This window comes from Haliotis rubra, unplaced genomic scaffold (genome assembly GCF_003918875.1).
Source record: "Haliotis rubra isolate DU_JTF1 unplaced genomic scaffold, ASM391887v1 Scf163, whole genome shotgun sequence".
Classification (NCBI taxonomy): Eukaryota; Metazoa; Mollusca; class Gastropoda; order Lepetellida; family Haliotidae; genus Haliotis; species Haliotis rubra.
Genome location: NW_025765592.1, coordinates 1,098,985 through 1,123,981, shown reverse-complemented (window position 1 = coordinate 1,123,981; position 24,997 = coordinate 1,098,985). Strand labels below are relative to the sequence as shown.

The following is a 24,997-nucleotide window of genomic DNA, read 5'->3' as shown; positions in this document are numbered from 1 at the left end:
AACTGTCTTATCAGAAGATGATATTCTGCTGGAGTAGCCAAGGCTGTCTCTTTAGAACATAGAAGATCTCTGTGATTTTAAATGGATGACTTATGATCAGTTTCCAAGATTGAAGCGGTTCATGGCAATGAAGGCTACTAATCAATTTGCAAAATATTTATGTCATCTGAGAAGTACAAGAAATCTCAATGGTTCTACTTTAGCCACTTATTTAGCAACTATCAGTTCAGTCTTGAGTTAAAATGACCAAAGTTCCACAACTCATTGCTCTCCCAGTGTTATGAACCTATTCAGACTTTGACTTTGACAGAGTTTTTGACTCAGAAGACTCTATTTCTCCTGGCATTTTCTACAGTCACACTATCGACGTCAACAAAACAAGATTGATTATGGCAATCATGTTTCAGTCCATCTGGGATTAAGATAATTATTCGAAGTAAAGAATCAGCTTCCAGGACAGCCTGATAGACACTTCCATATCCCAGCTGTCATGTCTGTTTATTATTACTCTGTCCAGTCAGAGCTCTTCACATATACCTGAAAAGTTCAAGAGGCTTTTCATACCTCTATCACCCAACACTTCTACTGAAGTCTCAAGAACGTCATCATTTTGGATGAGAGCAGCAGTCTACAAAGCTGCTTGACACACTCCTTCAACAGCACCTATTCTGCATGAAGTAGCAGCCATAGCATCCACACTTCATGCCAACTGCTCTATCTTATCCATTACGGAATGATGTTTCTGGAAGTCTGATTCTGTCTTTGCCTCAGCAGTTTCGCTGCAGATTATGTTGCTGGTATGTGAGATCATCATGATGTCATCATGTGTAATGTTTACCAGAATTGACATCATCAGGTTGGCATTGTTACTTCATCAGAGGTACCATCAACCAGGAATTACATCTTAGTCCCCCAAAACATTAAATACAACAGAAAGTGATGTTCTCGAGCGTTTGCACAACAACCAAATGCAGGTATAGTTGTCTATCAGTAAACATTTAGATTTGTGAGTTTTATGGTTGACTTCCGAACCTAGCTTTGGGATGCTCTGAGCCAATCAGCCATTGGGAAGAAAGACAACACAAAACCATGGAATTAATGATTTTTTATTCAATTAAAACTGTGGATCAGAAACATGTTTCAGGAAATAAGGCAATAAAGTGTTAGAGGTAGTATTCTAAGAATTATTATCATTGTTGCTAATGTTCCATTGTTAATTAATATCAATTTCTAGATTAAAAATACAATTCAGCAAAAGGGGTTTGGTGGTCAGGCTGGTAAAGCTGATCATCAGCTTAGGTACCCTTGCCCCCTTTACATGCAGCCAAGACAGTAAATGAGATAGTTGTTACACTTCACAAATTTCTCAAAGGCATATTTATAGAATATAGATGGATTTTGAATTCTGATTTTATTTGCAGTTGAACACCTTTGTTGACAAGGACATTCAAGATCTATTTGAAACCAAGGTTCGGGATTGGCATCTGCAAAAGGATCACAATTTCCGATGGTGTGCTCATGTAAGTCTGGCATTAGCTTGGTCTTATATAAGATGTATACATTTCTTTGTTCATGCTCGGTCAAAACATAATTTTCAGTCTCTTTGAATGTGATGTCTTTCAGTGGCATTTAGAAGTTGTACATTGATGTCCAAGATATTTTTATGGATTAAACTTCTTTTTTATTTTCTGCTGGCGTTTGAGACCATTCCAGTTCACCTGATGAAGGGACCTGGAATGGTCTCAAACGCTAGAGAGAAATTAAAAAAGAAGTTTAATCCATAAAAATATCTTGGACATCTTTGAATGTGGATGGGATCTTTCATCTGAGGTTGAGACTTGATGCAAAAATTGAATCTAAACATTCCACATTTGTTATTTTATTCTACTACTTTTCCTGTTGGTACTTTAAAGGTCACATGAAACCAAAAATCAAACATAATTAACACACAATTATCACTTATGCATGACATATAATATACATTGCTGATTATGAAGAAACATATAAACAAAATTATAAGCTTACAATCGCAATTCAAAGTGCAATATTTTGTACTTGGGTTTACTTCCCAAGAAACGAAGCAGCCGGGATACCGAACCCAGTCAGAGTGGGTGGGTGTGCACTCAAGTGTACTCTGGCCATAATCAATGTGTTTTGTTTATGGTGTATAGCCTGATAGGTGTTAAGTTCAAATTGCATGTGGTCAGTGATCGAAGTTGTGTATTGAATATTGTCATTAGCAAACAGGCACGCAGGCACATAGGTGTCAATGAAACAGACATTGAGTTTTGTCTGTGACAACGACATATCTATATCACAGTTAGAAATTCTGTCAGCGCTAAATATAGACATTGCTTTTAAGTATCGAACTGAGAAAGTGACTCGGTAAGAAGAACGTGTGGTGACATAGACAAATGAAATTATATTAACAGTTAAATCGGTAATCTACTGTCATAACATATAAAAAGCTCGCGCCTGTGAAATATCAACAAAACATTAGAAAAATAGCTCACACCAAAGCCTTCACCGAGTATTCACCGGACAACCTGCTTCCAAGCTGTGCAAACCTATTTCACTGTGCATGTACTGTGAGCGCTGCCCAGTGCAGCCCAGCTGTTGAAACCACTTTTCCCCCCCAAGCGCTTGGGGAAAATTAGTGAATCGTTTGAACTCTGATTTCGTGTGGGTTTTTTTCATCGCGTTATTTTTCAACTTTATAAGTTGAATTTGCATTTTTGATGATTTGTTTCGTTAAGTCCATACCGAAAGGTATCAGAATCTGCAAAGTTGTGTTTTACGTTGCATGTGACCATTAAAGATTTTTATATGCTGTCATTTATATCATTTATATCTGGCAATGAGATATACAAATCTATCATTCAGAAAAATCCCCAAACTTTGTCAAATAATAGTGAACAAATATGTTTACTTGTTCAAGGCTACTGGTCATAGCTCAAGGTCAGGAGTGCCTTTAAAGGTCATTTGTATTATCACTATTGTATGGACTTTCTACTTGTGATATCACCTTAGTTTGGAACAAGTGATCTTTCCACATAGGAGAGGATGCGTTGAAGATTCTGCTTACTCATGTTCTTGAGTGAGGTGAGCAAATTCTCAATGATTTATGATGATGGACCAGGGGACCAGAAACCTCATTGTGGAAACAATAAATTCATAATAACACATTTTTTCAATTATTTTTCATGCATAACACCATGTATGCTTTCACTTTAATGATCACATATACTCTAGGGGGGTACAAATACATAAATCACTAATTGGCATCGTTATAAATGAAACCCTGTCATTAAAACTACTCATTTCGATCTTTAATGAACTTAAATCAACCTTTTTGACAACAGTGCACAATTCTCACCCGCGAACGAAATTTCAACCAATCAGAGCGGCGCATCTCTGTGATGTCATATGAGAAATAGATATGAGGGCCGATGCAGAATTCATGTACAATTATAGGCGTAAACATTCCCTCTGGATTATGGTTGCCTTATTCCTGTGGATTCCACAGACACATACAGAATGGAAATGAATTTTTTTAACTAAGTCATAGCTATCCCTAGTGGTATGCTTAAAAGAGTTATGCAGTTATCTCCCTTGGCTGTGACGTCACAACATAGTTGTTGAAAACCTCTAAAAAAATTTCTGTATGGACAACACAGAAGACGTGTTTACAGAGTGGAAGTGTTTTCAAAATTTTCAAAGAACTACAAGACTCCCGGTCAGTAGTGTCGCATTGGTTGATGTTTCTGACCATCGCATTCTATATTTTGTATATATTGCTTGCGTTTTATTCTACTTTATTGGACTCTACTTTTCCCGCCAAAAAAGCACATGTCCCAAGCGCGTATCTTAAGATGTTCATTGTGTCTCTGACTTTCCATGTAGTCCGTGTTCCCCATGGCGTTTTGACCCATGGCCACGGCTACTCAGTCTGTTGATCTGTCGGCGTCCAAGGGACAAACACAGACACAGCTGGCTATCCATTGACTTTCCATGTAGTCCGTGTTCCCCATGGCGTTTCGACCCATGGCCACGGCTACTCAGTCTGTTGGTCTGTCGGCGTCCAAGGGACAAACACAGACACAGCTGGCTATCCATTGACTTTCCATGTAGTCCGTGTTCCCTATGGCGTTTCGACCCATGGCCACGGCTACTCAGTCTGTTGATCTGTCGGCGTCCACGGGACAAACACAGACACAGCTGGCTATCCATTGACTTTTCATGTAGTCCGTGTTCCCCATGGCGTTTCGACCCATGGCCACGTCTACTCAGTCTGTTGATCTGTCGGCGTCCACGGGACAAACACAGACACAGATGGCTATCAATCCAACCGTCCCAGACGAGACCACGGGTCGAGGTCTGTCGGACTGGTTCATGCTGGCGTCGGGTATGGTTCCATGGCTTCCGACCTTCCCGTCCTGCCACCCCCCTATGCTCAGGACCCACGGGATCCCTCAGCCAAGCGGATCTTCTGGCCACCATCCCTCCGGCCACGCCTGGTCGGTGGGCTGGCATCTCAGGATACGTCCCGGATCAGCTTGACACGGATGTCGACAAGGTCGACGGACGGCAATCATTTTTGCCAGCATGGTGGGGTTGTAGCCGCAACAGCTCAACGGCAGCGGCAGTGGTTGGGGCACGCCCCCGGGGGTCGTAAGCCGTAGAACTCGTATACCGCCAGCAAGAGCCATAGTCTAGAGTCTATTTTTTTTTAGACAGTTGGGATGCTTTATAGTCTGTACCCGGGTAGTCGAATATCAACCATGGAGTGAGCGTAATAAGTTTTTACACCTCACTGAGCAATATTCCAGTTTATGGCAGCGACCTGTAATTCATCAAGTCTGGACCAGACATTCCAGTGATCAACTTGTGCTTCGATCTACGCACTTGGTGAGGTGTGGTGACATTGGGTTTCACGTCGTCCTTGAGAATATTTCGCTCATATGACGACGTGCATGCGTGTGTATGTGCGGCTGCTTGTACTAACCCAGACTTCAGCTGGGTTTATAGTGCAAGCCCACTGAGATACCATACCGCAGTGAAGCATGAATACCCCACTCAGACACATTATACTGACTCCGAGGCGCCCAGTCCTTGTACCCATTAATGCCGAGCGCCAGGCAGGGACCAACAAGTACCATATTTTTACGTCATTTGGTATGACGCGGTCTGAGATCAAACCCGCGACCTTCCGCTCTCCGGGCGGACGTTCTAACCACTACACTACAGAGGTGGTTTTTACACACTTGGGATACGGTGACACTTTATGTTACCCACGTCAGCAAGCCTCACCACCCGATCCCATTAGTCACCTTTTACGACAAGTTGACGGGTCTCACGTGCCATCTATTTGCCATCCTTCTCTGGTTAAGGGCATTTGCAATTCTCACCTTAACTCCTGGTATAAGGGACTCAGGGGTTGTCGATCTCGTCTCCCCTTTGACAATCTGTTACGCTTGGCATTGTATAAGGTAGCTATATATTTTTTCATCATCTGAGCCATCCATTGGAATCTACCTCCGGCCACGGCTTCCAAACAACCGGTACAGTTGTTTAAAGTACTCTGTATCACATACAAGAGTCTAAATGGCATAGCACCAGAATTTCTAATCGTTTCAGTGAATTGCCCCTTCAACCATCCAGACAACTGCGATCTGGAAGCAATTCTTATTGAATTCTCCTTTTTTACAGACTGCCTTGGCCTCTTATTGAGAATGCTCTTTCAGGGTTGCGCGCTATCACTGTGGAATAGTCTGTTCCTCGCTCTAAACTGTTTCCATCTTTTTATTGCGTTCAGATCACATCTTTCAACGCATCTCTTTCACTGTACTATTAACTCCAACCTCACTTTGTAGCGCTTGAGCATCCACCTTGTGGTTGGATTTCACGATATGTAACATTCATTATTATTATACTATTATTATTACTGAATTAGCAACACCACGGCTTTATTCGAGGCCAGGGTTCAAACTCAATCCGCTGTCCCACGAGGCGTCGGCAGTTCAGGTAGTACATGCGTCGGACCAGGTGACAGCCAGGTGAATGGATCAGATCACAGGGATGACACGTGCGTTTTCTTGCCAGCATGCACTGTCAGCTGAGCGCTCCTGGGGAGGCACGGGTGATATACCGGTAGGTTGGAAACAAGACTGATATCCAGTCACTGAATACAGGCAAGTGTGTTTATTCATTTGCCTGTATATAACCAGCAGGGTACATGGGTACCTGGTGGGATAAATCGTGTGGCTATTCAATTTTCTCGCGCCTCTTGGCAGCCCGGGCTATCAGGGGTAATAACAGGTAACATGTCAACACCTTGAGCATGTGCCTTGTACCTGGAAAAGGCGTGTTATAGGGCACATTTATTGTTCCAACAAGTGCCTATTATCCCTCTGCATTCTGACGGATCTTGGAAGGTTTATTCTGTCGTTTGTTTACTTTTTCATCATCCTCATCTCCCTAAACACGCTCATGGCATCTTCCGTTGGTCTACCTACTTCTGCCATGCTTTGCGACCTTGTGTTAAGCTGGGCCCTGTCTCGCTTATAGCAATATACGCAATGTGGCGCAAGCTCGCGAGAGCAACGGGAGCCAGGAACCAGCTTGGGAACCAGCTTAGACCTTGTGTAAGCTAAAATATAACGAATTATTTCATTGGCTGATAAATAGTATTTACTGCGGACTGAATGACGCTGATTGGCCGAGAGCTCATACATTGTAAATGGCCGCCGTAAACATTGTGTTGTTAGGTTGTAGAGTGTTACGGGGGGACATGAGTTTAATCATGGGTTTAATCAACGGTGCATTGATTAGTATGTCCTTTTCTTTGAAGGTACGTTTCTTTAGACATATGACGCGCCTTTGGAGATGCACTGTAAGAATTTTATGCACCATGTGGGACATTATTCTGTGATCTCGTGTCTGCGTTCACTGTACAACGTGGCTGGACAATTCAGTCACAATCTTGTCAATACGAAGGTTTAGCATCCTCGGCTAGACAAGCCCATGTCAACCTTGTTAAGATGGGGTTGTTTTTTTCTCGCCAGTGCTTCCAATTGATAAGGATTTCTCACATCTGTTCTCGAATTATCCCAAACTTTCATTCACATTTAAATCACGTTCCTCCTAGTCCAAGGGAGTTTTAAGTTTTAGCCCATGCATACTAGATCGATATCTTTTCATATGGCGGTTGCCTTGTCTTGGGTATCGGGTAGCTTCCTCACCCAGGTTTTGAGGATTATTTGGCAATTAATCAAGTTACTGTGGTGGTCATGTCAGCCCACGAGGGATGCTTGCCCACTCCTCTTTGGATGTTGTTTTTCAGGCAGTTTTCTGATGCCAATCACACTTGATTGTTTGTGTTGGACTATTCCGCAGCACTAGTACCATCTCGCCTCTTGACTGGAGAAGAACTTCCAGAACAATCCAATGAGGAAATTGTTTCACCAATCTCTGGATATTTTTCATTGTTCTGATATCGATCCTCCATTTTTTATGTTGAGGGGAATTCAGATTTCTTAGCCGATTTCTATCTTTATCTTCGTGACGTTAAGACACTGAAACACAGTCCTATGGTGGACTACAGATCAGCAATCGTTTCTGTTTAGGATATACAAGGACTAGCAGTGGTTCTAACAGCTTGATCTACAAGCCGATTAGATCAGTCCAGTTACGAATTTAATTCTTTATTTATTCTTATTTTTTCAGCTCCTAGTCCTACAATCTTCCCCACGTTGGCTTTATGTCTCATTCTGTAGTCCCTCCAGAAGTCTTCCAAACCTATGTAGGAAATTCCTTGACATTTCTTTTCCTTAACAGGTGGGGTTTCTCCTTGTCATTGATACAGCTTCCAGTTACAGAATACCAGAATTTTTGCCATAGACTTTAGCCAATCCCCTTTACAGGAGGCTATGGATGGCTGTCATGAAGCACTTTACCAGTTTTTTCTTGCCAAGAATCGGGCATCTGCTAGCGGTCTCTCATCCACAGAGTATCCCAGATTCAAGTATTCCCTACATCTGCCTCTAGATCAGACTGAACTAGAGTCCTATGACCTATTTGAGCTCTGAGATGATATCTCCGGCGTACTCTCCATATCAGATGTATTTGCCGCTTTTTTTTATCTCATGCAAGACAATTGTTGATTTGGAGATCTTGATTGCATATTATATCGTCTTGGCTTAGGAGGATAATCACTTTTGTTTACCAGGACTGTGACCCCAACTTAGTGAACAATAGTTTTCCCTGCATGACACCAGGGCCTGGATGTCGTCACTTGCAGCTTGGGGGTCCTTTTTCATAGATCAGATTGTTGCTGCATGCCGGTGGAAAATATCTAATCCCTACACCAATTTACTTTTGCGAAACGTCATTCCATCCTTAGAGAGCCTACCGACAGCGCCTCTCCTCCACCTGTTTTTTCCCTTGAGGGGGAAAAAGAAGGGGGGGGGTTGCTGATATTTTCAGAATCAGCAGTGGTTCACTGTTTTGGACTGTGAGGGAGGAAACAGGTTAACAGTAAACGGAAGGATGAGGATCTTTGAAGAACCTTATCTATTAATATTTATCACCAGCAAGTGGAATTATTATATCCGCTGCAGTTTATTACTCCAGTTAAATAAACTACGAGAAGACTTGAAATCATGAACCGGAAGTGACATCGTGAACCGGAAGTGATGTCATCAAACAGGAAGTGACGTCATCAAACAGGAAGTGATGTCATCAAACAGGAAGTGACGTCACATAAACCAGTTTAAATGAGAATCGGTCAAATAGACTATTACAGAACCACCTATGAGGTTTTGGACAGGAAGTGACGTCAGTCTTCTCCAAACACCAAATATTTCTCCCTCACGAGTATGATCCTTCCCTTTAGGTAATTGAATACTAGAATATCCAGGGAATGATCTAGATAATTCATATAATTACATTTCATCACCTAAGTCATAGTTACCCTAATTGTTATGTCATAGACTATAACGGGATAATTAGTGGTATTGCTGTATTCATCATCTGCATAAACCCTCCTTCCTTATGTGTGATTCTGGCAACCATAATCCAGAGGGAATGTTTACGGCTATAATTAAGAACAATTACATGTATTGTTAGTAATTATTAGTAAACTTACCTCTGGATTTAGTGCCAGCGCGCCAACCTCCCCACGAGGAGATGCAGAAGATGTTAGTTTTTCTTCAGAAAAATCATGAGAGGTTTTCAACAACTACTGTAAACGTACTTATTTTCGCGTGGTGCAATTTTCGCGGAATTGACAGTTAAGACTACATCGCGCGGTCAATTATTCGCGCAATCAGTAATTGCCGGAACTGCCAGCTGTCTCTTTGCCAGCGGCGTTTATTGCTTACTCACAGGAAATCCCTATCTGTGCGATATACTAGTACACAGTAATCCGTTTACTCACGGAAGTATTAAGTGCTTAGAAAGTGAGATATCGTGATGCAAGTACTAGTATATAATGACTGAATGAATGACAGGTTTATTCGCGTTGTATAAATTTTCGCGCTAAACTGTTTTGCGCGAAAAGCGCGAAAATAAAACCTGCGCGAAATATAATACGTTTACAGTATGTTGTGACGTCACAGCCAAGGGAGATAACTGCATAACTCTTTTAAGCATACCACTAGGGATAGCTATGACTTAGTTAAAAAATTTCATTTCCATTCTGTATGTGTCTGTGGAATCCACAGGAATAAGGCAACCATAATCCAGAGGTAAGTTTACTAATAATTACTAACAATACATGTAATTGTTCCTATTTCAGGGGGGTAAATTATCTTGTTTACAGGTTTGTATAAACCTGAAATCGTGACAACTGTTGTGAAAAATGTAAGCTATATGTTATCACAATCTACTGTCCTTTACTTTTGTCTCCTGCTTTGCCTAGTTTCCGAGTTACAACTTGTTTTCATAGACGATTCTGTCAAAATCGCTTGGTGTCGCAAGTCCTTTTTTGTTCGAGCCAGACGCTAGTGATAGTGAAAACGATGATCAGCCTCGCTCATCAAGGTTACGGTTAATTTCTTCAACCTAAACAGTGCGACATTAAGAAGGGTGGATGCCCATCAGATGCAGTTATTTGAAAATATCCCTGGTAGTTCTTGTCTGATTGTAATAAAGTATCAAAGCAGTGTTGGCTTTTTCAGGTTTTCTAATGCCTGATCCAATTTGATCCCATTCCTGTGTTTTACCTTGAAATTTAATCATGTCATGTAAAAATATGACGTCTATTACGTATGATATTAAAAATTGACATTTGATTTATTTGAATCCGTAAACTAAACAACCCTACTTTGCCATTGCTAGAAGAATCTGAAAATTTACTTAGGTAAATAGGTACATACAGTTTTAGCACACAGCAAATGCTTAAATGTATTTCCTATGCAACAATGAAGTTCTGTTTGTATTCTCAAAACAGTGTCGGCTCATAAGTTTTCACATGCAATACAGCAATTAATACTCCCTTGTTGTAACCCGTGTTAGGTGGTATAAACCTACACATGTTATTTGTCATCATTCACTTGACGGTCAGTTAATGAATTTATAACAGGTATAATTAGTGGTAACACCACTTAGATTACCCGACAAAGGTTCCCATTTGGCATTTCTTGTGTCTGGAGTAATTTTAATGCTCAACATTATAAACATATTACTTTCATCTTGCACAGCGGATTTGTCAAAAGGTAGTGTTTATGTATGTAGATTTACTAATCTATACTGAATACACTCTGTCGTGTCTGTGTCTGTGTAAAAACAACGTCCTTCTTTCAAAGGATTAACTGGCAATACATTGATTGATTGCTCATTATTGGCTAACTAAATTACTTTTTTTTAAAGAATGGTGGACATTATGCAATTAGTTGCCAGGTGTGCTATCTTGGGTGACCAGTGAAACTATATACCAATGTGAAATACCTGAAACGATAGATCACTTTTTCGTATATTAGACTGTTAAAAGACACATCACTTGGAACAGCTGCAGATGAATGGCATATCACTCGTTTTTGTGGATATTGATGGATACATTCCTCGAACAAGGTAATAGCCTGACATTGTTCCTATAACTTTAATCTGTTTTCATTTTAATATTTGCATTTTGTTTTTATTCACTTGTCGTAGCATTCAACAGAATCATTGTTTTCGCCATGAAGTGTAATGAGACAGACAACATACACTAGGGCGTGTGTGCGAATTATGATTCACATTGGCAAACTATAAAATGTCTAGATATTACAGACCTTTTATAAATTCACTATATCAGCAGATCGTCTGCTTTTGATTTAGTTTCAAAATGCATACAAGTATGATAATAAACTAATTAGGATTATAAGACCAAATATAAAGACGTACATTGACTAGTATCTACATACTGGTGAGTGGACGTAGCAAGAAATGTATCGCTGAGTATTGTCACTTCGACCCCCACCTTGCTTCCGTGGACGAAATCATTATGTTACAAGTTGTGTCATGCAAAATCCTTTTGGTCATGATTCAAATATATATTTAACTACGAGTAAAAAGTAGTTTTAATTTTCTAAACTTTAGCCCGTGACTTAACGATTTGAAAAAAGGCGGCGCCCTGTCGCGAACATCTGCCAGTCTGAGGATAAATGCTATTTAGGTTTGTTTTCACAGTGTTACAGAATCAAAACTACTTTCTACTGGTAGTAAAATATGTATTTGATTGATGGCCAATAGGATTTATATATAATACTACTTACAATATTATTGTTACTTCGAGCACAACCTCGCTTCCGAGGAAGAAATTGTTATGTTACAAGTTGTGTCATGGAAAATCTTTATGGTCATCAATCATATACATATTTTACTACAACTAGTAAGTAGTTTTGATTCTTAACTTTAAGCGATCTGAACACAAGTAAGATATGTTTCAGACTTCCACAACGCTAGCTTCGCACTCATAAACAACCCATTTAGCATGAACTGTGGGGTCCTGTGGAAATCTGTGCATGGTGACACCATTGCCCGACCCCTAGGAACAATTGACAACAACGCAACGATTTGGCATGTCTTCGTTGATGTCAAGAAATCATTAAAATGACAAGCTTGCTACACACTTTATATACAACTAACTGAAAATCATTCCTCACATGACGTCACTGCAGTGCTCTGGCGACAGAGTTAAGTAACCTGTCTGTGGTTTCGCTGGCGGGCGAAAGTGAATCAGGCAACTTTTTGGCAACTTTTAATCGCTCAGTATTAATTAACCACAAGTTTTTAAAGAATGAATTTGGCATAAGACTAACCACAAATCTTTCATATGTAATAGTTAAAAGAGTACAAAAAAACAAAGTTTATTTGTTCTTTAACATAGTCCAGCAGCTTACTGTTGAGTTTGAAACTTAATTGCTACAGTTAAATGAAGACACTACTGCAAGCCCATTGTCTTCAGCCATCACAAGAAAACCTAGGTCACGGCACAGTGAGATGCCCACTTGAGACAGAGTTGTTTCTGGTATTGTCATGACAAAGTATCTCATAGAAAAATGAATTACTATTACAATTCTTGAACCCTGTCTCTTGTCTAATAGATACAAGTCACACTGTCACACACTAACACATTCACAAAGAAATTGACCCATGACAAAAGTAATTCTTCTTACATGTTTTAGTTTTATGTGTGTGGGAATATTCAAGCAACACCATTTCCTTCAAAATAATAGTGCTGGGTCCCATTTAAGGAATGGAGGGTGAAATATGTATCTGTCATCGAGTAGCCACGTACCAGTTCAAGATTTAATTACTCTAGGAGCCAAAGTCTTATGTGTGAACAAATCAAATATGTGTAATATCTGTATAATATCAGACAGTTACCTATTTGGAGTAATATATCTGTCAATATGACTAAAGGAACAATCTCTTATGCTTCTGCAGCTGATACAAAATCTATGTTCGATGTCACATGCCTTTTAACTATATGGTATTGTAAAATATATTCAGATATTTTTTAGATATTATAACTCAACTGGTCACATAACTTCATCTCAGGTGTTTCACAAAAGCGTAAAGTCTTAACTGGTCAACTAAAACAGCACATATGACATCATTTTCATGATATCCATGGTTTTTAAAATACAAAATCGTTTAGGTAGATAACAATGACCAAACAGTCAAAGTATTATCAGCTAATCCTTTGAACAAGGCTATTTAAACAGGAACTTTAAAGGAGGATACATCTATAAACACTAACTTTTGACAAGTCCACAGTCCACAGTCTAAGATAATTATAATAATCAGTCAACATGTTATCGGCCAATTCTATTTTTTCTTTTTTGATATATACTGAACATCATTGAAAACGTACCACTTATAAAAGTTCAGATTATTAAAAGCATGTGTAAGGAATTGATATTTTTTTGGTGGATAATAACAGACGGACGACTGACAAAAACAACAACACAGAAAAGACGCTCATTCATTTCAGTTACCGACAAAACACTCCTAGGCTAAATGCCTCCATGACAAAAACCCTCAATGGGTAGGAAAAAAGACCCTCAATGAAAAGATGTAATAGAATACCAACAAATCTTCTTGCAGCAAATGAATCTATTCTCACATGAATATATCATGTAAAATATAACATAATATAAGCTTTAACAGTAATAACGTTTTAACGTGTCTCTGCAATAACATTTAAAAGACCGTCTTAATAAACACCATGCTCACTGCCCTGTCCAACAAAATCAAACATAGGAGCAAGTGACCAATTTAAGCCAATTCTCTGAAACAACATTAGGCAGACTTCATTCCATTGTTAAAATAACAACATCATCACTGAGGAGCCTGGGTGCATATGGTTTTCACATATGCTACTTACCTGTAACCACTGTCAGCAGTGGGAGGAATTGCTTAGAAAACATCATGTTATCACCTGTCAACTCAAAATCAACTCAAAGGGTGTTTTATCCTCTGAGTTAGATTTTTGCAAGGGCTTACTGTCATTTTTGTCTGAGTGGGCCTATTGTCTGCCCACCATAAATTCAGACCTGATCGAGTAAGGTCAAGTACCGGTAATTGCCCCAGACTCAAGAAATGCCAGGTAATCTGGGTTGTGTTATCCCTGATTATGCCAGTTGTAAATTGTTTAATTGAGCTTCAAGTGAACCATGAAAAATATCTGTGTAGGAAGACAACAAGGGAGAAGTAATCCTTACAATAAAGTATGCAATGTAGTTGCCTGAAGGGTCGTTACTGTTTTATGAATATGAATGTAACTTCATTGTTAAAAAAAATAATGCTTGCATGTTGCTTTGTACTAAAGTAAATAATTGTCTGTATACATTTACCTAAATGGTTTGTATTTGTTATCAATTGCAAAATGGGTTTTATGTTTACTGTGTCAAATCAAATGTGTATTTTTCATATTATAGGTTAGATGACATAACATATTTACATGACATGATTAAATATCAAGGTACAAAATACAGAAATGGAATCAAAACCAATCTAATCTTCCATGCACCAGAAATCTGAAAATGCTTGCACTGCTGGGATACTTATTTTAAAATCATACTTTAGCCATCCAGGGACATTTCCAAATGATGGCATCTGATGTGCATCCACGCTTCCTTTTGTCTGCTTGTTTAGACTGAAGAAATAAATACCCTTTGGTATGTATATATGCGTAATACTTTAAACATTGTCTCAAAGTTTATGTCTGCTGTCCTTGCAGGTGGTAGCCCAGTCTCATGTCTCACTCATTTGTCCACCAGCAAATTGAGTCATGGTAGTTAGTCTTAAAGAACAAATAAACTTCTTTTTTTTTTTACTCTTTTAACTATTACATATAAAAGATTTGTGGTTCGACTTATGCGGAACACCAAATTCATTCTTAAAAAAGTTGTGGTTAATTAATACCGAGCGATTAAAAGTGGCCAAAAAGTCGCCTGCTTCACTCTCCGACGCCAACGAAACCATAGACAGGTTACGTAACTCTGTCGCCAGAGCACTGCAGTGACATCATATGAGGAACGATTTTCAGTTAGTTGTATAGAAAGTGTGTAGCAAGCTCATTATTTTGATGATTTCTCGACATCAACGAAGACATGCAGAATCGTTGCTTTGTGGTCAATTGCTCCTAGGGGTTGGGCGATGGTGTCACCATGCACAGATTTCCACAGGACCCGCAGTTCGTGCTAAATGGGTTATGTTTGTGAGTGCAAAGTGAGCGTTGTGGAAGCCGGAAACGATATCTTACTTGTGTTCAGATCGCTTCACGGAAGTTAAAGAATCAAAACTATTTACTAGTTGTAGTAAAATATGTATATGATTGATGACCATAAAGATTTTCCATGACACGACTTGTAACATAACGATTTCTTCCTCGGAAGTGAGGTTGTGGTCGAAGTAACAATAATATTGTAAGTAGTATTATATTTACACTCACCTCGCTGCCACGAGAGAAATTGTTATGTTATAAGCTATGTTATGCAAAATCCTATTGGCCATCAATCAAATACATATTTTACTACCAGTAGAAAGTAGGTTTGATTTGTAACACTGTGAAAACAAACCTAAATAGCATTTATCCTCAGACTGGCGGTTGTTCGCAACAGGGCGCCGCCATTTTTGAAAATCGTAAAGTGACGGGCTAAAGTCTGTTAAAATTAATGAGATTATGGTTTGTTTTCATCAAGTTAGAAAATGAAAACTACTTTCTACTTGTAGTTAAATATGTATTGGAATCATAACCAAAAGGATTTTGCATGACACAACTTATAAAATAACGATGTCTTCCACGGAAGCGAGGTGGGGGTCGAAGTCACAAAACTGCGCGATAAATTTCTTGCTTCATACTCATGGTTAACGTCCACTCACCAGTATGTAGATACTAGTCACTGTACGTCTTTATGTTTGGTCTTATAATCCTAATTAGGTTATTATCATACTTGTATGCATTTTGAAACTAAATAAAAAGCAGACGATCTGCTGATACTTATAGTGCATTTATAGCAGAACTGTAATATCTAGACATTTTATAGTTTGCCAATGTGAATCATAATTCGCACACACACCCTAGCGTATGTTGTCTGTCTCATTACACTTCACGGCGAAAACAATGATTCTGTTGAATGCTACGACAAATGAATATAAACAAAATGCAAATATTAAAATGAAAACAGATTTAAAGTTATAGGAACAATGTCAGGCTATTACCTTGTTCGAGGAATGTATCCATCAATATCCACAAAAACAAGTGATATGCCATTTATCTGCAGCTGTTCCAAGTGATGTGTCTTTTAACAGTTTAATATATGAAAAAGTGATAAATCTTTTCAGGTATTTCACATTGGTGTATAGTCTCATTGGTCACCCAAGATCGCACCCTTGGCAACTAATTGCATAATGTCCGCCTTTCTTTAAAAACAGTAATTTAGTTAGCCAATAATGAGCAATCAATCAATGTATTGCCAGTTAATCCTTTGAAAGAAGGACGTTGTTTTTACGCAGACAGCGACACGACAGAGTGTATTCAGTATAGATTAGTAAATCTACCTACATAAACACTACCTTTTGACAAATCCGCTGTATAAGATAAAAGTAATTAATCAATCAGCGTGTTATCGGTTAATCCTTTGATCGATGTTTACAATGTTGAATATTTACTCCAGACACAAGAAATGCCAAATGGGAACCTTTGTCGGGTAATCTAAGTGGTGTTACCACTAATTATACCTGTTATAAATTCATTAACTGACCGTCAAGTGAATGATGACAAATAACATGTGTAGGTTTATACCACCTAACACGGGTTACAACAAGGGTGTATTAATTGCTGTATTGCATGTGAAAACTTATGGGCCGACACTGTTTTGATAATACAAACACATTTTTACATGACATGATTAAATATCGAGGTAAAAAAAACACAGAAATGGGATCAATTTGGATCAGTCATTATACAAATAAAGCCTAACGACACCAAGCGATTATGACAGAATCGCCTATGCAAACAAGTTGTAACTCGGAAACTAGGCAAAGCAGGAGTCAAAATTAAATGACAGTAGATTGTGAGAACATATAGCTTTCATTTTCCACAACAGTTGTCACGATTTCAGGTTTATACAAACCTGTAAACAAGATAATTTACCCCCTGAAATGTAGATGAATTCTGCATCGGCCCTCATATCTATAACTCATATGGCGACATCCACAGAGAAACGCTTTGAGCAGCTGAGCTCTGATTGGTTGAAATTTCGTTCGCGGGTGAGAATTGTGCCCTGTTGTCAAAAAGGTTGATTTAAGTTAATTAAAGACCAAAGTGAGTAGTTTTAATGACGGGGTTTCATTTATAGCAATGCCAGTTAGTGATTTATGTATTTGTACCCCCCTACAGTAGATGTGATCTTTAAGGGGCAGAGTTAGACAACTTGGTTGAAGGACCCCTGAACTATCTGTGCTACTGTGTTCTGCTGAATTTCACTTCTTTATACATATATCTGGTTTTATTATGTAAGCATATTTTTCCGGCTACCTGATTGGTCTAGAGGCGGTCACGTGCCTGTCGACAGAAAGGCATATTGATTCCAACCCAGGTCCGACCAAAAGTCATATTGACTTGAGTTACTTGAGAGACCCAGATGAGGACTTCCCTATGATTCAACCAATCAGATTGCTTTGCTTGACCCCGTTACACTTCAATTGTTAATGCCGAGATGACAGATAGTAAACAAACTCTTTTTACGGAACTTTCAGTAACTGAAGAAAATATCATTTTTGAAAATGTTGATGAAAAAAACACCCAAGAAAGCGACTTCAACGGCGATACATGTTTTCAGGGAATATCTTACCCATAAAGGAAAATCTATTAAATTTGAAAACCTCGCCCCTGAAGATTTAGATGCTGTTTTGTCAACATTTTATCTCGAAGCAAGGACCGAAAAAGGAGACAGATACAAAAAACCAACGCTTATGGCCTACAGACATGGTATCCAGAGACACATAAAAAAAACAAGACCTTAGATTGACATAATAAGAGGCTCAGATTTCAAGACATCAAGCAAGACTTTCAAGGTGATGGTAAAAGAGTTGAAGCTCATTGGATTCGGCGAAGTTAATCATCATGCCCCCATTACCAACGCAGATTTGATGAAACTGTACCACTACATTTGCAGTGAGGACAGTCCTGTATTTCTTCAATACAAGGTGAATATATAAATTCCAAAATCATTACTTTCTTGTAATCAAAATGTTTTTAGATGCACAACACGCTTTCACAATGTAGATAGTACATATGACAATTATAATGAGTATCAACATTGCCCATTGAGTAGGCTTACGCTACTCTGTAGATTTAATGCTACTGTAGATTTATAAATCTATTGGGCCTAGGCCTACTGCATTTCATCAACTTCAGGTATAATCTATTTTACAAACAGGTGGCAAGGCAACCACAACTACAAATATCAAGGGACGTCACTCTCATTCAATTTCCTTCGGGTGTGGTTTTTAGTCTTAGATAAGAGCTTGTTCAAAGGTTCAAATCCACAAAATGTTACATTTTTATGTATTTTTATTCAACTTTTTGTCTATTACAGATAATACAAGATGCCCAGTCCGTTCTTATGTGAAGTACATAAGACTGCTGAACAAAAACTGCCCAAAGTTGTTCCAACAACCGAACTCGAAGATGGAAAATAACCAGCATTATTATCCCATTCCCCTTGGCCACAACTGTCTCGGTCCAATGATGCCAAATCTGAGCAGGGCTCTCCATGAAGTATACCAATCACTCACTGAGAGCGACAACAGTTCACGTCTTGGATGCAGCTCAGGTCCCTTCCCGTCATATTATGACAGTAACCGGACATAAGTCTGAATCTAGCCTAAAAACATATACTGGCTACACTGATGAGAAAGCCAAGATGAAAATGTCAGCAACCATAGCTGAGATGCTGTCCCGCCTGCTGGCAATATCAATAACTTTCTGAATGATGTTGACTTTGACAGACTATTGCAAACAATTGATGTTCATGAAACTACTGACTCTGCACTTAGGCCTAATGTGCAGGTGCAGAACAGCATGGTAAATAACTGCTTGCCTGTAATGCACAGCTGCAATGTTAACATTAACTACAATTTCTACCAACACTATAAAATCAGCTTTGTTTTAACTGCTCTTGTGATGGATATTGTACCATGAATGTTTATGTAAGGGTGTCAAGCTATGATGTCATTCTATTGTTATGTAGCGGCCCTAAAACCTTCTGATCCGAAATCGGACGCCTTGTCCACATGACCAAAGAGGTTAACCCTGTCAGCATGCTGACAAGACAAGAATGTGATCTGTGGGTCATGACTCCACACCCTGCTATATTTACATGTCACAGTATTGTTGACATAACCTTATTGGTTTGTAGTGAAAATAAAACTTTCTTGACTAAATGGACATGTTTTGGTTTTTAGAAGCTTTTTTTCGGTAATTACATAATAAAACAATTATGGACTGGTGAATTCGGTGAATACCTGTTTTTATGGACCCGCGAACAACAATATTGACCTCATCACCAGTCAATAATTGTATAGTATTGGTTAAAATTATTTGATTACTAGATTTTTCATGCAAAGTTTAAAGAATGGGAGATGGGAGTCTTTATGTTATAGTTTATGTATTTTTAAAGGAACTTTTCAAGGCAAAAGTGTGCCAAAGCAATTGATTTTGTGATAGACAATTTGACAACTATGCTTGACAAGTTATGCCATTTGTTATGGCCACATGCTGATTGTGGATTGTTGTCATGCCTGACAATATTTTAATAATTTTATGATGTAAAGAAACAATGCAACACATGTTGCATAGCAATTGTCTATTGTCTTGGTGCACTTTGGGACAATAAAATGTGACATGGGTTGTTATGAAAATCTAATGATTCATTACTTGCAAATAAACTAATCTTAGTTTGCCTGTAAAATTTTGTATCATAATATTGTGGGTTTTATGTTTCAGTGTGGCAATGGATTTCTGTATCAAGGTTGGCAAAATGGACATGGTCAGCTTTCTATGACATGTCAGCAGTGTTTCAAGAAAACCTGTTTCCTTTGTAAAAAACAGGTATTTTATTTATTTAATTGTTGCATGATGGTGTATGGTGACATACATGAATACAGTTATATTTTTACAGGGTTAGTACTCTCTCTCAGGGTTAGTACTCTCTCTTTCATGATTGACAGCTGAGTGAAAATGAACTGCAAACAAAGTTTTTGGCCTCTCCTGTGCCATTCACCTGAACACACCCCACTGCCCCCATTCCTGGACATCCTGAAGCCTCTGTGAAGCATGCAGCATGCCCTTTGGTTGATCATGTGACACATTTGTCTAATCATTCTCTTTCTTGTCGCACTGCTGTGCAGACATACTGTTTTTTAAATGACATATTATTGAATTCATCTACAACTATAGGAAAGTATAATTCTTTGTCTGAGAAGAGGGGAACTTGTCCTCAATGCAAGAAGGTGTTTTTACAAGTCCAATCTTCACCCTTGTGTGCCTGGACTTCCAGATGTAGCTATTATGGAGATCTGGATGATGATAATTTCTCCATCTATAGAAAAGCAGGGACCAGATGAACATGGTCCTTTGGCCAAAAAAGACAGGCCTATGAAGAAAGCTCGACAATTGTCCTCTTCAATGACGAAGTACGGGGATTATTTGGATACTCCGTCTGACTGCTACTTGAGTGAAAACCTCCGCCGTTTGTTTCAACCCCCAGGAGATACGACCCCGGTGATCATCAAACCTACCCTTCTGTCAAGGGTGGTTGTGGTGCAACATTACCGAGCCGTAATGAACCTTCAACAAATCCTCCAGATACGTCGATCACCACCTTACCTTCGCCAGAAATCTCCATACAACTTTCAGCTGTACACTCGTCGAACCTTCAGGATCAGTCTTCTTCTGCATCTGTTTCCAGGATTTTACACAGACTTTGAGAAAAGAGTCATGATGACTCACAGTATTTATTGTTGGGGGTCATTTTCAATATTTGTGTGTCATCAAAAATTTATTGTGTATATCAGAAAGCAAGAGTTTTGCAAAGATTTTGTTGTTTTGTGTTGTATTGCCATTTATATGTTAGTTAATAAATAGTATATTTTTGACTGTACAATTCAGTCATAACAAACTCCAATATACTGAGGGGTGGTGGGGTAGTCTGGTGGTTAAAGCATCCGCTCATCATGCCAAAGACCCAGGTTCGAATCCCCACATGGGCACAATGTGTGAAGCCCATTTCTGGGGTCCCCCGCCGTGATATTGCTGGAATATTGCTAAAAGCGACGTAAAACCATACTCACTCACTCCGGTATACTGAATAAATAATCATGCTTGTAATTTATTCACTGTAACATACATTTATTAACATGAATTGAAAGAAATATCAAAATTAATGAAGACCATCATTGTTTGCTTATCAAATCGATTTTATTGAACTGAATTCTGAGGGTCACTCATAAAACTTGCGTCAAGTTTGACGTACCTACCCACCTACAACACTAAGTACATTACTGGACAAACTAGCAATAGAGTCTGTAGGACCTTCACCTGACACCCCAGCATTTACTTCCCAATATTTCTCGTCCTGAAAAAGAACTCAGACAAACTTCAGCCTCATCTTCAATATGAAGGTTTTCAACTTCGCTTCCGAATGATCTCAGTGACTCTTCTGCGCACAATCTTGAAGCCGGAAGACTGCATTTCTGCATGTCCCAATTTTCCCAGATCATTGGAAGTTTCTGCAGTTCATTTTCCATGGCATCCCCTGTCAGTGGAGGGTACTCTCGTTTGGCATTTCTATACCCCCATGGCTATTTACCCGCATTACGAAGCCCATCACTCTGTTCCCCAATTGACGGGGCATTGTCTTTGAGGCTTACATCGACGATTGCATTGAAGCCCAAACAGACCCTCTGCATCTACGGTTCACCACTCAACTACTTCACCAACTGGGTTGGATAGTCAACATCAAGAAATCGGTTTTGACCCCAACACAGCGTCTACAATTCTTTGGGGGGCCTTCTTCTACACTCATCTCGGCAAAATGTATGTTCCCCAGGACAGATGGGCCAAGATACAACGCTTGGTACCTCTACCACTGTCTCAAGACAGGTTGTTACGCCAATGGCAGGAACTTCTCGGAATACCAATGTCAGCTCAAGCTCTCACGACCATGGGTCGGCTCCAGCTTCAACATGCTGATCCACATGCACTAATCCGTCTACTTTCTATCTTTCTATCTAACATCTGCGGAGGAGTTTGTTTGATGCCGTTCAACCCTACTCATCACCTGTTCGTGGATGTGTCATGCCAGAGTCTGGATGCTCACCTTCATGAGCATCAAGCGGCAGGGCTGTGGTCACTAGAGGAGCAGTCACTTCACATCAACGAACTCGAGTTCAAGGCAGTTCTCTTGGCAATAAGACATTGGGCGGATCTCCCAATCGACCAATCTTGCTATCTAACAACTTGAGAGTAGTGTGGTACATCAAACACCTGGTGTCAACAGGTTCGACATATCCTCTGAGCAATGCTATTCTTCCAACTGATAGACTCCCTGGGAATCTCAGCAAGAGCCAGACACATTCCAGGAATAAAGAATGTCATCGCCAATGCTTTGTCCCATTTGGACCAACCAAGTGTATATATATGTCATTGGTTTGCTAAAATTGACCCGACATGAGGACGGACTAGATATTTTTTTAACCCGTCCTCCACAAAATTCACCCGTCTCGGACGTTGGGACGGGCTATCTTTCCTACACTGATTACAGAGATCGTTAATCACCAAGGGATATTCCAGACAAGTAACTTCTACTTCCTATCATACTTCTACTCAATCTCTCTACGATAACAAGTGGAAGAAATTTGAAGTTTATTGTAATAGTAGCATGCTTGTAATGCGCTATTTTCCATGTACAAAATGCTAAAAGTGCAAGACATAGAATTACATAATTACAGACACTAAGAGATAATGAAAAACTAGGGATACATGGAATTATTCAATGGATTATTGTTTGGACTCATAGGCTAATCTGAAGAAGTGAGTCTTTAGTAAGGATTTAAAAGTAGAAAGTTCTGTACAGTCATGTAGATATTGAGGAAGTTGGTTCCAGGTTGTAGAGTCTGCATAAGAAAAGGACCTTTCACCATATGTAAAAGTCCTCACTGTGGGGATAACGAGGAGACATTTATCCTGAGAAGAGTGGTGGCAGATTCAGTGGTGAGATATGGTCGGATATGTCCAATAGTGCGCAGTTGAACAAAGCAGCTCTGAGCTAGATGGGAAACATGATAATCCAGTGACGCATATGAGTTGATAATCACACCAAGGTCTTTGACCTTGTCCAGCAATTTGGATGTTTGTATTATCACATTCGAAACCTGTAAGACCACACTGTGATCTTTTCAGGAGTGGATTCACTAGGGATGACTTAAAGGAAGACGGCACTATTCCATATTCAAGACTACAGTCTGTTTGACTAGAAAGTGTCCCCATGAATTGCTAAATATATCAGTTTAGAAAGGTAGTTAAGAAATATTAGGAGGCAAGATGTTCATGAATAACCTATACCCAAACACCTTTTCAGCTATTAGAAATTGTCATGCATCACAGAAACAGTTGTTTAACAAACTATCATCATTATGAACATGATTGTTGACAGTTGGCATGGAGGGGCTCGCGACAGCAACGGGAATAGACAGGGGCAGAGAGTAGCATCTCAAAATTTCATTAAAGTATTTGTTGTGGTTCCACTGACTATGAATCGATTGTTTTGATCAAATTGCGTCTATTTCCTGGTCCCTTACATCATAAAAAAAAGAAACCGGGCTCCGTCTGTAAATCGGGCATTTGCGCTACGTAATGATAGATCGTTGTTAATGCTTGAGCGGCAATGTCGAAATCAAAAGTGAAACTTGTCTGCGATACTTTGGGGGGAAAAGTGGTGCTTGAAAACACGTCATATGTCCATGAAAAGTCCTTGAAAAGCCCTTGAATCTCATGGGCTCTTGGCTGTATGAACCCTGATAGCAGCTATTAATTCTGTAATAGCTACAACAACAGGAAACAAGATCTTGACTGTGACTAAACTCCAGTCTCTCTTGCACTCTGGCAGACCAGTCTAAGAAGTTCCATCCCCTGGCTTGGGATTTGTCAATCGTTTTGCAACATCTAGTTTCCAACGGACTATGAACCTTTGGACAAACAGAACTTTGAGCGCATCACCTTCAAGACCTTCTTCCTGGTAGCCTTGGCTACCGCTGCTCGAATGTCGGAACTCCATGCATTGGATGTGAACCGAGTACTATTCGAGAAGAAGAAACATGGCAGAATTTTTCTGGGCCCTTCGCTGGGATTTTATAGCGAAGAATCCACCATACTTGAGCCGGATGATACTGAAGGCCTTTCTCTTTGCCCAGTTATATCCTTGAGAATATACATTGCTGCTTCACAAGATCGTCGCAGACTGCGCAAACGCCTTTTCATCCCGCTCTCTACAGCCTCATCAGCGGAAGTCTCTTTTACTACCTTAGCCTTTTTAGGTCTTCCCCCTCCAGATGCATTGAACCCTCATGAGACTCGGGCTTTAACTTCAACTGCTCTATGACATCGATTATGGAGGGGTGTTCGGAGATGGTCTTTCGCTTCCCACTATCTACGCGACATCTTAGTTACTGATGTACAAGGACTTCACCAGTTTGGTCCCTTGGTCCTGGTGCAGCAGTTACCATTGGCTCGTCAATGCAGACAGTAACATCCTTCACATGCGAAATCCATGTTACCTGGTATATAGTAAATAAAGATGTATGGAACTCTATGATTCATCTTTATTCTACTTTCCTTGGGCACAGATCTTTCTCACCTAGTTGTACACTAGGGCGTTGAAGTACAGTCATCATTTAACGACTTCATCATAGACTGAGAGGACAGTCTTGTACTATAATGCAGAGG

At 39.5% G+C, this 24,997-nt stretch overlaps 1 protein-coding gene across 1 annotated transcript in view; it reads left to right on the top strand.

Moving 5' to 3' along the window:
- The window catches only part of LOC124271750, a 387,369-nt gene that overhangs the window by 218,023 nt on the left and 144,349 nt on the right, over window positions 1-24,997 (top strand). The window contains exons 16-17 of the mRNA XM_046706916.1: window positions 1,422-1,520; window positions 20,000-20,104. Coding sequence (XP_046562872.1) covers window positions 1,422-1,520; window positions 20,000-20,104 — 204 coding nt within the window. The remainder of the gene's footprint in view (window positions 1-1,421; window positions 1,521-19,999; window positions 20,105-24,997) is intronic.